The 16,748-nt window shown below is 39.8% G+C and overlaps 1 protein-coding gene across 1 annotated transcript; it reads right to left on the bottom strand.

Annotated features, from left to right (window-relative positions):
- Positions 1-287: 287 nt before the first annotated feature.
- Positions 288-10,793, bottom strand: LOC126175413 (succinate dehydrogenase [ubiquinone] cytochrome b small subunit, mitochondrial). The gene is made up of 3 exons (XM_049922215.1): positions 10,638-10,793; positions 7,886-8,237; positions 288-596 (listed from the first exon to the last, which is right to left on the bottom strand). The coding sequence occupies exons 1-3, from the start codon at positions 10,681-10,683 to the stop codon at positions 419-421; spliced, it is 576 nt and encodes a 191-aa protein (XP_049778172.1). The 5' UTR covers positions 10,684-10,793; the 3' UTR covers positions 288-418.
- Positions 10,794-16,748: the final 5,955 nt, after the last annotated feature.

Here is a 16,748-nt window from a genome sequence, read left to right as displayed (position 1 = left end):
CATAACATGTAGAAAATTGACCACACAAACTGCCACTGAAGATGCCTTGCAGAGAGTAAAGGTGAAATGTGGATGGCATGAAAATTGTGTTTCATTCAGTTGTAGTAACACAGTCCAAAAGTAAAAATTATCAATATACCATAAAAGCTATGTTTTATCTTCTACTGTGGTTTAGTTTTCACTTTGATTTCTAACTTCATCTTCCCAAGGAAACATCTGACAATATTAATGTTTCACAATTACAGTGTATCGCCATTTGTTGAATTCACCAAAGTAATAAGAATGGCTTTTAGTTACCAAGACCATTTAATAAATAATTACTTTACATGATTGTATTGCAGTCCAATTTTATGTACATAATGTTACTTAATTTAAGTACACACTTCATATACTAATTAGTTCTGAAACTGTTTCACAATTACAGTTTCCACAGTAAGTGAATGGCATTGGCAAAGCCACAATCATTGAAAATCAAAAACAGTAAGCCTGTCAATGTTGATATTGAAAGCACATAAACCAAAGCATGTGCAATTACTGGAACAGTTTTTCCAAAAATTATAGGCCGCACATAGTCCACAACAATTGCTTCAATACCCCTGGAACAAATATGAGATGCATTTTTAGTTCCACAATTACAAGTAATAAATTAACAAAGCAATTTGTTAACTTCTGCAGAAATTTCATACATCTGTAACAAAACCATTATGCGAACACTACATCTCAGCAACACTGTTTCAAATCTGGATATGAAACTATTTCTAGTTTTGTTAACTTACTTATAATAAAAAGTATGAGGATACAAAATGAAGGGAAAAATGTTAAGTTACATACTTGGCAAGCACACTGTTTGATAACTAAAACCAGATATGCTTCTATCTTGAGATTTTTACAAAGACTTCTACGTCTACACGCCCATTCTGTGATTCACACTACACTCATGTGTATGGCAGAGGGTTCATAGATTCTATGCACTTTTTTGATATGTCTTCTGTCAACACTATCTGGTAAGGATACCATACCTTATAGCACTAGCCCAGAAGAAGACAGACAAGTGTAGTGTACGCAGTCTCTTTAGCAGATTTGTTGCATCCTCTACTTGTTCTGCCTTCCTCACAATATTAGCAATTTAAGTTCATGTTATAAATACAAGCATTCTGCCTTGAGCAGAACATATATTTCCTCTTTCTCACTTTTAAAAATTAAAACTACACTGTATGACCAGGCACATTGACAATGAGTGCCAACAGGCTGCCGTATCATCCTCTGCCACATGGCATCAATTAGATGCATTATGGAGGGTCATGGTGTCAGCACACCAGTCTCCTAGCCACTGTTAGCTTACTGGTTCTGGGAGCTGCTGCTCCTCATTCGAGTAGCTCCTCAGTTGGTATCATAAGGTTGAGTGAGCCCCATTCTAGTCCTCCCACAAAAGAAATATTCCGGACAGTACCAGGAATAGAACCCAGGTTCTGCGCATGGTAGTACGACATGCTGGGCACTCGGTTATGGGGGCAAACTTTTCTCACTTTTATCCATACAGTTTCTGAGCCACTACACCATAATCAATGTGTTTCTTTTTTATTTTAATTATGAAAAGTATATTTCATTGTTTTTAGCCTTGTGCAACACAAGTGAAATTTTTATGCATTTTGTCATCAATATCACTGTCAAACTGCTATTATTATGACTTTTATTGTGTTTAGTATTTAATGCTAATATAGTAAGAAAGGTTAGTGTTGTTTATACCTGTAAGTAGTTCTGATAATGGGAAAATCAATGCCCATTTGTAAATGATTGGAAAACATATGACAAAAAGTAACCATAACAATAGCTCTTATTTCCCTTTCCATTTTATTACAGAAGTTCAGCAAAAATGTTTCACATGACTGACTTTCCAATCACCTGTACTAAAGCAAGCAACAGCCAAATGAACAGCTAAGGAAAAGTAAATGACATCCACTTACACTGTTGTAATAGCAACAGGACATTTGGGTAAATATGAGATGAGGCTCCTGCTTTCCATACTTCGGAAAAGCTGTGACTATTACCAATGTGGTCAAATTCTTAAGTGCTGCAAAGTTCTACCAATTCTACTGTCCCCTTCAATACGACTGAAAATATGTATTTTTTGGCAATTCTATCTAACACCTACCTGTGAAAACAACGCAAATACGACAAAATCTGTCTTCAGTAATGCTAATGCACTTTATCAAGCAAAAAACATTAGAAGGAACTTATTAGCACCTAAAAGTAATGACAGTTTTGTCCCTCTATGAAATGTCTCTTCTCATGAAATTATCGCTGTGTGATGATGCTTATTTTACTGTAATCTAGTGGACTGAAGTGAGACAGTGACAAACCTGGCATAGCTTTACTAAGTGGACAAAATTTGCAAGGCAGAAACAAGAAAGTATCTTTAAAACTATCAAAACAAAAATAGTGACTGTTGATTGATGGCATTTCAGAGCACAAAAGAGAAGTTCAGAGAGACAGAGTTGAGAGTGATGATACAGTCACACTGATTCCCATTTGTTGTAAGCAATGGAAATTGAAACTAATGTGGAGATTGGTAAGACTGCCTTACGCACAGCTAGTTTAAGCCTTCTAGAAGCCCATAAGAGCTGTATTCCATGCAAGAAAACCACCATTTCAAGTCACTGCATACACACTAGCTGACGCCTATTTGAAATACACCAGTCAATATCCACGATTCTAAAAACGTTGACTGTAGTCATTTAAATCCACATGGAAGAATTCCAAATACCTCCAGATGATTCAAATTTGGTAATATAGTAATAAAAAATAATTTAATATATCTTTTGGAGTAGCTCTGCCCCTGAGTAATAATCAGAAAGAATGAATCATTCTTGCTGAAAGTACAACTCTCAAAAATATTTCTAAAGTTGCAATCAGTATAGCTGCAACCAAAGTTTTATGAAAACAAATGTGTATTATTGTTGCAACAAACCAGTGTGAAGATTCTCTCACTAACCTCCCCCCCCCCCCCCCCCCCCCTCTGCCCTTCCCTTTCAATGCACCACAGACTCACTGCACTGCAAGGTTGCTTTTCAGTCACTAACTATATAAAATTGCTTGTCCAACTGCCAACCTGGATTCGTAGGGTGCTGCAACAAAGCATATTCACCTAGCTTGTCACAATTTCATGAATGAAAGTAATACAAATGTCCTGAGAAAAGAATGATATTTTCACTCTGCAGTGGAGTGTGCACTGGTATGAAACTTCCTGGCAGATTAAAACTGTGTGCCAGGGCAGGGACCTTTGCCTTTCGCTGGCAAGTGCTCTACTGACTGAGCTACCCAAGCACGACTCACAACCCGTCCTCACAGTTTCAATTCTGCTAGTACCTTATCTTCTACCTTCCGAACTTCACAGAAGCTCTTCCGCGAACCTTGCAGAACAAGCACTCCTAGAAGAAAGGATATGTGGAGACGTGGCTTAGCCATAGCCTGCAGGATATTTCCAGAATGAGATTTTCACTCTGCAGCAAAGTGGAAGGTAAAAGACGAGGTACTGACAGTACTGAAGCTGTGAGGACAGGTTGAGTCATGTATGGATAGCTCAGTCAGTAGAGCACTTTCCTGCGAAAGGCAAAGGTCCCGAGTTCCGAGTCTCAACCCGGTCCACAGTTTTAATCTGCCAGGAATTTTCAACCTGAAACAAATTCCGCATATAATGCACATTCTTCTTTACAAATAGACTACTGTCAAGAATTTTGTTCAAGAGTATCTCACTGGTGGTACATGTATGTATCCTGGAAATATCCCTACTGGAGCAAAACAATGATTTAAAAAAAAAAAAAAAGGCCCCTTTTACTACAATAATGATAGCAAAGTCTACATATATCATAATATAAGTATGCAACAACAACAACAACAACAACAATTATAATAATTTTTCTCACCTCGCTCGTTTGAAGAGGACAAGAAAACATCAGATTGTAAAAAGAAAAAAAAAAAAAAAAAAAATTAAAAAAAAGTATGGGATGATACAATTAGAATTTTTTAAAATTTAAAGTAAAATTATTTGGTGTAAGGAGCTTCCATGGTTGATGATCAGTTGAAGACTGCATTTAGCAGTACTACAATGAGTTGTTGTTAATGCCGCAGTGTATCTTCAGCTAAGAATGTTCCTCTCCTGCTAAATATTCTTGGACAATTTAATGATAATCAGCAGCAGGTAGAAATCAGTTTATGAACTGGTGAATACCAAGTTTGCATTTGGTGTCAATTTGCTATTTGTGGAAGACTCTGAGATTGATAGATGGCTCAGAGGTATGTCGACAAAACTGTTAAGTGAGCAACAGTTATGAAAAATCAGGTTATTATTTATGACTTACGGCACTACTGGAGTAATGACTTATAGCATTACTGGAGTAATTCAGTCAGTCATTAATGGTCATGAATGAAAGTGTAACACTTGCTTTAAGTTCAAACAGCAGGCTCCAAATATGGGAACATGCAGATGTGGTCAAGTAAATATGTATCTGAATACTATCAATGAAACATCTGATGGACTGACTAAGTAACTGTAGCATGTAACTTTGGTAGCATAAGCCACATACCTAGGAAGAATCAACATGATAAAGATGGTGATGCCAATTGCAGTTAGGCCACTATTTCTATTTTAAACTGGCCCATTTTTGTATTGAATATCATACAGAAAATTAAATCATTCGCCTGTGATAGCATGTTTCCGAGGAGTGTTGCACGTTAAGTGGGACCAGGTTGGTTCTAGAATATTTACTGATAATGCCACAACTCAATTCTACAATTTTTTCTTTCATTTGTGTACTATTCTGAAAGTATGAAAAACAGAACGTGGGTATCCACATCACATAGAGGGGATACTGAGTTGCTGACAGGCACTACGAAAAACTGCTATACATTTTAGCTTTCAGCCAAAATGCCTCCTCCTGAAGCTGAAAATACATTCACATAAGCACAACTCACACATACAACCACTGTCTCTGGGTGCTGTGGCTGGACTGAGTTGTAACTGCGCAATCAGGTGTGAGTGATGGCCTGGGAGGTGGAGATACCAGGGAGAGGTTGGGAAAGGTGTAGTGCTGCTTGTGGGCGCAAGCACTGACATGGTGGTGACAGGATAAGGCTTCCGCAAGCAATTTGAAGGTTTCTTTTTTTTTGGGGGGGGGGGGGGGTTGGGAAGGGAGCACAAAAGGAGAGAAGTAGGGAAGGGGGGAAAAGACTAGAGGTTGTGTAGGCAAACTAGAAAGCTGTGTACTGTGTTGTGTTGGATTGGGAGCAGGAAAGGGTATAGTAAGTGGATGACAGGAACTAGCGAAGGCTGAGGCAAGGGGGTTACGGGGACATAGAAGATATTGCAAGGAGTGTTTCCACCTGTCCAATTCAAAAAAGCTGGTGTTGGCAGGAAGGATCCAGATGATGCAGGCTGTGAAACAGACATGAAGTGAAGCACATTGTGTTGAGCAGTATGTTTGACAACTGGATAGTCCAGCTACCTCTTGGCCACAGCTTCAGTGGCCATTCATGAAGACAGGTACCTTGTTCCCAAACTGAGATTTTCACTCTGCAGCAGAGTGTGCACTGATATGAAACTTCCTCGCAGATTGAAACTGTGTGCTGGACCGAGACTTGAACTCGGGACCTTGGCCTTTAGCGGGCAAGTGCTCTACCAACTGAGCTACCCAAGCATGACTCATACCCCATCCTCACAGCTTTACTTCTGCCAGTACCTTGTCTCCTACCTTCCAAACTTTACAGAAGCTCTCCTGCGAACCTTGCAGAACTAGCACTCCTGAAAGAAAGAATATTGCGGAGACATGGCTTAGCCACAGCCTGGGCAGTGTTTCCAGAATGAGATTTTCACTCTGCAGCGGAGTGTGCGCTGATATGAAACTTCCTGGCAGAGACGAGGTACTGGCATAAGTAAAGCTGTGAGGATGGGGCGTGAGTCTTGCTTGGGTAGCTCAGTTGGTAGAGCACTTGCCCACGAAAGGCACAGGTCCGAGTCTTGGTCCGGCACACAGTTTTAATCTGGCAGGAAGTTTCAGATACCTTGTTAGTTGCCATGCCCATATCAAATGCAAAGTAGTTGCAGCTTAGTTTGTAGATCACATGACTGCTTTCACAAATAGCCCTGCCTTTGATGGGATAGGAGATGACCATGATCAGACTGGAGTAGGTGGGAGGATGTACGGGAGATCTTGCATCTAGGCCTATTGCAGGAATATGAGCCACGAGGCAAGGGGTAGGGAGCAGGGGTGGAGTAGAAATGGACAAGGGTATTGCATAGATCTGGTGGGCAGTGGAATACCACTGTGCGAAAATTTGGAAAGATAGTGGGCACGCTGTTTCTCATTTTAGGGCACAGCAGGTAGTCAAATCCTTGGTGGAGAATGTGCTTCGCTTGCTCCAGTCCTGGGAGGTACTGAGTTATGAGGAGAGTGCTACTTCTTGTGGCTAGACTGTGGGTATTTGGGAGGTTAGGTGACTGAAGAAACTAGGCAAGGGAGATTGTTTCTGTACAAAGTTGGGAGGATAATTTCGGCCTCTGAAGGCATCAGTGAGACCCTTGGTATATTTGGAGAGGGAATGCTTTTCACTGCAGATGTGATGTCCACAAGTTACTAGGCTGTATAGAAGGGTCTTCTAGGTATGGAATGGGTGGCAACTGTCGAATTGGAGGTATTGCTGGTGGTTAGTAGGTTCGATTTGAACAGAAGTACTGCTGTACTCACCCTTGAGGTAGAGGTCAACACTGAAAAAGGTGGCTTTTTGGGTTGAGGCCAAACAGATGAATTGAATGGGGTAGAAAGTGATTTGATTCTGGTGGAATGTAGTCTCACTGAGGCCTTCACAGACCGAAATTAACCTCCCTATCTTGTTCAGAAACAGATCGAGTCTTGTCCTTCCAATCACCTACCAACCCCAAAGATCCACTGCCCAGCCACGAAGGAGGAGTCCCCTCTCGATTCAGTACCACCCAGTACCAGAACAACGGAATCACATTCTCTGCGAGGGTTTCAACTACCTCTTGTCATCATGCCCTGAAATGTAGACTATGCCATCCACTATCCTTCCCACCCTTTGCACAGTGGTATTCTGTTGCCCCCAAACCTATGTGATATCCTGCTACACCCCTACTCCCAACCCCTTGCCACATGGCTCATATCACTGCAATATGATCTAGATGCACGACCTGTCCCATACATCCTCCCACCATCCCACCCCACCCCATGCCACATCCTTACCCCCAGCAACCACACCTGATTGCTGCTCCCAACACGCACAGCTCGACTCAGCCTGGCCACAGCAGCCACAGGCAGTGCATATGTGTACACGAGTTGTGCTTGTATGAATGTGTACGTGACTTCTGCTTCAGAAGAATGCCTTTTGACTGAAAGCTGACACATATAGCAGCATTTTTCTTGTGCCTGTCAGTGACTCAACGTCCTACATAATGTTGTTGTTATTCCGTCCTAGATTTTCCATTGTTAGAATATTGGTATGCTATTATCACTGTGCCACCACAACCAAGGTGGCAGTTGGTCAAATAGTTGTTACATACCCACTGATTGGAGAGCCTACATTCAACAAACCCAAAGTGTGGTGAAATGGGGAGTTTCCGAAACTGGCTAGCTGTACATGTGAAACAATCTGAGAAGCTTTCAGCAAATCATATTAATTAAAATATTATGCTTTCTGTAATTCTGTTCATTGCCTTTAAACTTTTTTTAAGAACAAGTGCTGAATAATCCTGAACTACAGGAAACAGGGGCAGCTGGTTTGTTAGAGTCATTTTTCTTTCACATTACAATCTAAAATTTATAAGAAAAAGATACAATAAGGATTACATATCACATTGAAAACAAAATATTCTTACCAGTGACTATGCATCACAAGAGACAAGGCAAGAAGACAGTCCAGTGGTTGCGATGGAAAAATTAATGCTACAGGGACCACACCGAGCAGTCCAGCAGCAAGTATGCGTTCTGCACTCCACAACTTAGTATGGTCCCCTCCATGTGATTTTTCTGCTTCATTTTTCACACTGCTAACAGCAAAATTTCTGGCACAGACCAAATATGTTGCCTGTGTTCTGTTGCTATAGAGATTCGTATAATCACTCCTGTTTGCCTTTGAAAGATTGACAAGCGAAGGATGAAAATCCATCTTTCTCACTGCTGACCCTAATCTGTACAAGGGGCTGCTGCTTGTAGACAACTTCTTACATACTGGAAAATGACAAAGGAGCATTAAGTGATACAATGTAATCTGACGGCACTGTTTATGATATACAAATCTTAGATTTCATAATTTAATATTTTGATGAACATGCTAACAGTCAGACCCCATTAAACAAAGCACTTTATCCAGGGAAAAAAAAAAAAAAATTGAGCTTTTCCTCATAAACCACAGCCAAACAATCAGCTTCAGAACATGTTAAGAATATGTTCCAATGATTTCAGTTCCAGCACTCAAAACACACGATACTATTCTCCCACTGGCTATGAGAAAGCCAAAATATATACAATAGAGAAAAAGTGCCTTGGTTGATACTACCCCTGTTCTAGTCTTTAGTTGCATACCTTGTGTAATGCTTTATTGGCAGCAACATAAGAATGTGTTCTTGGACAACATTTTGGGAAAATAATATCATCACTATGAAAAATGACTTTAAATCAACCATGAAAATAAAATATTATGGAGTATGGTGCAGAGCAATAATTACGACAATCAGAGCAACAGTTTCAAGTCTCCAATCTTTTAATCATAGTTTATTATCTTAAACAATACACTTCACTCAACTAGAAATCTTCATTTGTCTGTCATGTTTACATTTTTTAAAGGACAGAGAAGAATTCATGGGTAGTACCGGGCAAACTGCAATCAATGGCATTTCTCAGTAATGTGCATCTGTAGTAGTACTGCTGTTGGCATATCAGAAAATTAGACATGCATAGTTAATAAATGCATGGAAAACAGCAAATATGAAAGCTGAACAACAGATACCAACAAATTTTCTTTTCTATCTTTCAACTCAACACGTCAAGAAAAGGACAGAATATAACAAACAAAAAATGAACTGAGGACGACTTAGCAGTGGAGGAAAGAAAGTATCTGTGCAGGAAATGATGAAAATAGGTAACAGTTTCAGCAGAAGGTATGCAAGATAAAGATCTACCCAACAAACAACATACAGCAGCTATCATCCCCCTCCTAAACAAAAAGAGACAAAACCAATTGGTTGACCATGCAGATGAAAGTTAACAAGAAATGAAAAAGAGCACCAACCTAAATTAAATACTGTAATACACAGTACTTTTGAGCAACACCAAATATCTCTCCTGATAGCAGTGCTAAAGGATACTCAAACTCAAAAATGATCACCTAATTCAGGTTTTTCTACAATTCCAATGAATATGACTACATCCTCCATATACCTCTTAATTTCTTTAGCATCTCTCTCTCTCTCTTTTTTTAACCTAACTAACAGACTTTGGAGAACCCACTGTCAACAGAACTGTAAAATCTGTGTCAGAATAGTGTGCAATTTTCAATTTCAGATCTTTATACTTTCACTGTTTGGATGCAGATTTCAACTGTTCAGCATGTAATAATTTATCATGGCATGCAAATGATGGAAGTATGAATTTCTGCAAAATGTTCATACAACAATCCTTTGTGTGTTAATGGCAGGAGACTCATGAACACCACCTGGATCTACCTCTCCTTTCATTATACCTAACACTGTTTTAGCAACAGACTAAAATACTACCTTTGTCATGATAAAAATAATCTGTCATCGGGTCACACATAGTACGCAGAATCACCATTGCTTTGACACTGCATGCAACTCCACATGAGTAAATGGAGCCAAGACTATTGTCAATCAAAATTTATGAACTCTACAACTAATTACTGCATTATTCGAAGTTCATTCATGCTCAGAAGTCACTAAACGCATCAACTTACCTACTTATTGAACACTGTACTCATTACATTACGGTGAGTTTAAAATTTGCATTTATTTTGCCAAATGTTTTAAATGAATGTGAATGAACACATAAGAAATGAGAGTACCTTAGTGGCTGCAATGTACACACCTATGTACTATGTATAGTCCAATTACAGAAAAACTACAGCTCTATTATTTTCCTGGCAAAGACTGATACACTGTGAGGTTTAGACACTAATGCAACGTACATAACAAACTTGTGTTTCCATTTAATGTATTTGACAATGATACATTAGTTTAAATGAGCAACACATCTCAACCACTGCACAGGCCATCTACAGAAAATTTACACAATTCATGCCTACAGCTCACGAGGCTGTAGACGCAATGTAATGTAACATAAGAATAATGACGAGAAATTCATACACAAGCTATGCATATCACAAGCTAGCTTAGCACTACGATCAATGGCTATTGCTAACAATATGAAATATTTTAGAGTGCTTGGATACACGCCAGTTTCAGAAATTCTGTTGAGCTTTGGTAGCACCAGCTAACGGTAATGTCATTACGATTACCCTATGGTATATACACTGCAGGTACAAAAGTATTATGCACACCTCAGTAGCTCATATATTAATATTCAGATCTAGTACTGAAATAAATTAATTTATACCTTGCAATGAGTTTGGTACAGATCTTAAAATACAACGGAGTGCCATTTCTTTAGAGGGTTGCCTGTTTCTCACACAAGCAAACACCTATTACTTTAATCCCCCTTTTTGCTCCACCCGTAGATAGTTTTCTCCAAAGATAAAATAATCAATTGGTGAACAGAGGGAGCGAACATACGCCACTAATAGTCTGCGCAATCATTAGCGCACATATAATATGCGCAAAAAGACCTTAGCCTAAGGGTAAGAGCTCTGCGCAGATCCAAAACGAACGCAAACACGGAAATATGTTTTGGAAAATTGCTCACATCTTTGGATGCAAATCTAAATTCACACACAAATCACGGCGGGTGGGCAGGAGCTGAATGAGAATCTGGGGCATGAAATGTGTTTGAGTCAGTTACTCCATCGCACATGTCAAAACTTTCATCATGACACAGAAGCTGGTTTCATTGCAGTGTGTTCCTGATTAGGAGTTATTGTGTGTATTACACTCTTTGAATTACATTATTAATGTGTTTGTCGTATTCTGCTTTATTTCTTCTCGCATCTGTAGCATTGTGCGGAATAGATGATACTATTGTAGGCGACTTGCCTACAACAAATAATTGCATAGCCGTCCGGTGTAATGAGTTAACGAAAAAATATTTATTCGCAAAAACTCACAATGAGAAGAAACTAAAAAAAAACAACAGAGAAGAAACAAAAACTAGGAGACCCTATAGTCTTACGGTAAAGATAAATGACAAAAAAAAACTCTCGCGCACTTTTGATATCACTTTGCACCAGACATGAAAAATATTACTGCCACACCATATTTGTTTTAATTTCATATGACACACAAGTAGTTTCGTCGCATAAGAATTTTGTGGGCTGATGTAATTTATTCCTCTTTACGAATGCAGACAGAGATTTAGGAACCAGGTTTTAAATTGTAAGACATTTCCAGGGGCAGATGTGGACTCTGACCACAATTTATTGGTTATGACCTGTAGATTAAAACTGAAGAAACTGCAAAAAGGTGGGAATTTAAGGAGATGGGACCTGGATAAACTGAAAGAACCAGAGGTTGTAGAGGGTTTCAGAGAGAGCATAAGGGAACAATTGACAGGAATGGGGGAAAGAAATACAGTAGAAGAAGAATGGGTAGCTTTGAGGGATGAAGTAGTGAAGGCAGCAGAGGATCAAGTAGGTAAAAAGAAGAGGGCTAGTAGAAATCCTTGGGTAACAGAAGAAATATTGAATTTAATTGATGAAAGGAGAAAATATAAAAATGCAGTAAGTGAAGCAGGCAAAAAGGAATACAAACGTCTCAAAAATGAGATCGACAGGAAGTGCAAAATGGCTAAGCAGGCATGGCTAGAGGACAAACGTAAGGATGTAGAGGCTTATCTCACTAGGGGTAAGATAGATACTGCCTACAGGAAAATTAAAGAGACCTTTGGAGATAAGAGAACCACTTGTATGAACATCAAGAGCTCAGATGGAAACCCAGTTCTAAGCAAAGAAGGGAAAGGAGAAAGGTGGAAGGAGTATGTAGAGGGTCTATACAAGGGCGATGCACTTGAGGACAATATTATGGAAATGGAAGAGGATGTAGATGAAGATGAAATGGGAGATACGATACTGCGTGAAGAGTTTGCCAGAGCACTGAAAGACCTGAGTCGAAAAAAGGCCCCCGGAGTAGACAACATTCCATTGGAACTACTGACGGCCTTGGGAGAGCCAGTCCTGACAAAACTCTACCATCTGGTGAGCGAGATGTATGAGACCGACAAAATAACCTCAGACTTCAAGAAGAATATAATAATTCCAATCCCAAAGAAAGCAGGTGTGGACAGATGTGAAAATTACCGAACAATCAGTTTAATAAGCCACAGCTGCAAAATACTGACACGAATTCTTTACAGACGAATGGAAAAACTAGTAGAAGCCGAACTCGGGGAAGATCAGTTTGGATTCCGTAGAAATGTTGAAATACGTGAGGCAATAATGACCTTACGACTTATCTTAGAAGAAAGATTAAGGAAAGGCAAACCTACGTTCCTAGCATTTGTAGACTTCGAGAAAGCTTTTGACAATGTTGACTGGAATACTCTCTTTCAAATTCTAAAGGTGGCAGGGGTAAAATACAGGGAGCGAAAGGCTATTTACAATTTGTATAGAAACCAGATGGCAGTTATAAGAGTCGAGGGGCATGAAAGAGAAGCAGTGGTTGGGAAGGGAGTAAGACAGGGTTGTAGCCTCTCCCCGATGCTATTCAATCTGTATATTGAGCAAGTAGTAAAGGAAACAAAAGAAAAATTCGGAGTAGGTATTAAAATCCAGGGAGAAGAAATAAAAACGTTGAGGTTCGCCGATGACATTGTAATTCTGTCAGAGACAGCAAAGGACTTGGAAGAGCAGTTGAATGGAATGGATAGTGTCTTGAAGGGAGGATATAAGATGAACATCAACAAAAGCAAAACGAGGATAATGGAATGTAGTCGAATTAAGTCGGGTGATGTTGAGGGTATTAGATTAGGAAATGAGACGCTTAAAGTAGTAAAGGAGTTTTGCTATTTGGGGAGCAAAATAACTGATGATGGTCGAAGTAGAGAGGATATAAAATGTAGACTGGCAAAGGCAAGGAGAGCGTTTCTGAAGAAGAGAAATTTGTTAACATCGAGTATAGATTTAAGTGTCAGGAAGTCATTTCTGAAAGTATTTGTATGGAGTGTAGCCATGTATGGAAGTGAAACATGGACGGTAAATAGTTTGGACAAAAAGAGAATAGAAGCTTTCGAAATGTGGTGCTACAGAAGAATGCTGAAGATTAGATGGGTAGATCACATAACTAATGAGGAAGTATTGAATAGGATTGGGGAGAAGAGAAGTTTGTGGCACAACTTGACCAGAAGAAGGGATCGGTTGGTAGGACATGTTCTGAGGCATCAAGGGATCACCAATTTAGTATTGGAGGGCAGCGTGGAGGGTAAAAATCGTAGGGGGAGACCAAGAGATGAATACACTAAGCAGATTCAGAAAGATGTAGGTTGCAGTAGGTACTGGGAGATGAAGAAGCTTGCACAGGATAGAGTAGCATGGAGAGCTGCATCAAACCAGTCTCAGGACTGAAGACCACAACAACAACAACAACAAATGCGTGTGTGAACTGCTCAGATTTAAATGCGTTGTAAGTATATCATTCATATTCTTATTTTAGTTCTCATCTGGGTTTCATACTTTCTCGCATTTAATGCAGAACTCCATGTTAGCAACTTTTGACAGAATTGGTATTCAACTTCATTACATCTTGTCACAGAATCTGTATTTATTTCTCCTTTGAATGGTATTACTACCACTTAGATTGCTTTGTGAGCTTAGTGAGCAGGTGTTCTCCCTTGCAAATGCTAAAAATGTAATAGTAGTTACCGAAATATGTTCACATGTAATTAAAAGGTCCTACAAACAACACATTATAGCAAAAATTAGTGTACTACAATTAACCTTACACTCAAATAAAAATTTAAAACCAATTAATACACACTCTCATGCTTTTAACATTGGATCTACTAGTGAATTCTATATAACTGGAATTTAATAAATGCAGTAGCAATCGTTCATACTACATCACACAATCCCAAGTTCAACTGAATATTTTTTCTGCATACTCGTACCTGTCAGAATAACTACATACTCTATCACTAACACTACAAAGCATACTCAGTGGTAAGAAGCAACATCATTCAAAGCAGAAATACACATTCATTCAGAACGTGACATACTGAAATTGAATACCAATTCTGTCAAAAGTTGCTAAACGCGTTTTTCCAACAGAAACTACGAAAAACGGATGTGAACAAATAGGGAATGTGTCAGGGGAATGCTCATTATTAAGGAATATGACAGGAACGACCATTTGAAGCAAAAAATACATAAGGACATATGCACTATCCCAAATGATTTTCGAGACAGAACACATTTAATGTACAGGGCGACAATTATTGAACTATATGAAAAAAACGTAAATTAGTTACAAACTATGGCGTGCACACACTTTAGTCAACATATAAACGTCACGACAGATATTCGGGTTTGGGTTATGACATGTTCGATATGCTTGCCATCATTGGCGATGATGTGGCACATACGAATAGCGAAATTTTGCATGACTCGCTCAATTGTCGGAACATCGATACTGTCGATGACCTCCTGAATGGCTGTTTTCAGGTCAGCAATGGTTTTGGGGTTATTGCTGTACACTTTGTCTTTAACATAGCCCCACAAAAAGGAGTCACATGTCTTCAGATCCGGAGAATATGGGGGCCAATTGAGGCCCACGATAGTGTCCTCTGGGTTCCCCAGAGACATAATGCGTCCCCAGAGTGCTCCTCCAGGACATCAAACTTTTTCCTGTTTCTATGGGGTCGAGCTGCAACGTGCATGAGCCACATTTTGTCGGAATCAGGTCACTTTGGATAATGTGGATGAAATCATCTTCCAAAACCTTCACATACTGTTTGTTAGTCACTGTGCCACCAATTATTCAGTGACTGGACATTGGACACCACACAGTTACCTGTGGAGGGTGAAGAGACTTCTCGACCGCGAAATGCGGCTTCTCAATCGGCCAAATGCGCCTGTTTAGCTTATTGACGAACCCATCCAAATGAAATTGGGCTTCATCGCTAAACCAAACCCTGTTCAGATCAAAGTCTTGTTTGTAATATCTGTGGACAATAGTGTTAGCGAACCACAACCACTGTTCCTTGGCCCTATGACTTAATGGGTGTTGCGTTTGTATTTTTTACGGGAAGAGCCGCTGGTCTTCAAAAACAACTTGTCACAGTGTCTGCTGGTTGGTTCCCACCTGTTGTCCAGCTTGTTTGATCGACTTCCTGGGGCTGGTTTGAAACACAGCGCGTGTGTTCTCGATGTTTTCATACACTCTCATCCTTTTTGGGCGACCGACATTCCCAACACTGTCATCATGAACAGTACTCATTCTCTCAAACTTGCAAATCAAATTCTTGATTGTTAATACACTTGGACAGGTTGCCTTCAGCTTGAACTCGGTCGCAAACTTCCTCTGAGCCGAAGATGGGCTGTTATTGCTCGCATAGTAGTCCTTCACATATAATTATGTGCTCCTGTGGATGTGAATCCATTATGCAGGTCTTGGAGTCACTCACGTCCATCTAGAAAGTATTTACCGAGGTTAACGAAGGCGATGTTGGCCTGATGTACTCGACGATGCCCTTTAACTACACTGTCTGAAGGATCGTCCTAAGAATTACCAAATTATTATCAGCCTGAAGATATCTAAATAAGGTGTAACTTGTAGTTTATAAATAAAAAAATAAAACTGCAACCAAGACTGTTTTCAGCTAATACTATTAAACACTGATTTGCTGATTCATGCCACAGATGGATTGGAAGAATATCACGTTTCCGCACTTCATTTGAAAATAGAATCTCAAATTTCAGAAGCCTAATAAGCATTTACACACTTCTGAGTGAACTGTTGCTGCTTATCTGTTGACTTTCAGAATCGCACTCGGAATGTGTTGTCAGTAATCATATTAGCTGCAGTCTTTAACCAGTGTGAAGTAGGAACGTATTGCAGGACGACTCAGGCATCACCATCCCCCCCCCCCCCCAATAGCTTTGCGCTCCCACCAATCTCACCAATCGGACTGTTAAGCTGCGTCTACTAGCTCACTGCTCCCCACCACTCTCAGAGATCGGATCATAAGGTAACTTACTAGCTCGCTACTCCTCACCAGGGAACAGATCACAAGATAGCTAGCTAGCTGACTTCTCCCCACCACTCTTACAGATTGGACTGCATGGTAGCTCGCTACTCTCCAGCACTGTTATGAATGAGATAGCATGGAGCAGAGCACATGGAGAATTGAGGTGTCACTTCATTCTCTGCGCTCTTGGCATAGTGATGTAGTCCAAATTCGGACATCACATTATTCAAAATTTTTATCTTTCAGCAGTGAAATCCTCAATTATTGTCATACTTGACTTCGCGCGCGAGTTCTTGTTCACTATGACTGTTTGAGATCTTTTCGAATATGATACATGCTTCATGATTGTGGGTCTAGGTTTCACACATCATAACG

This window comes from Schistocerca cancellata, chromosome 1, assembly GCF_023864275.1.
Source record: "Schistocerca cancellata isolate TAMUIC-IGC-003103 chromosome 1, iqSchCanc2.1, whole genome shotgun sequence".
Classification (NCBI taxonomy): Eukaryota; Metazoa; Arthropoda; class Insecta; order Orthoptera; family Acrididae; genus Schistocerca; species Schistocerca cancellata.
The sequence above is the reverse complement of the archived record's forward strand: the minus strand, read 5'-3'. Positions and strand labels throughout refer to the sequence as shown.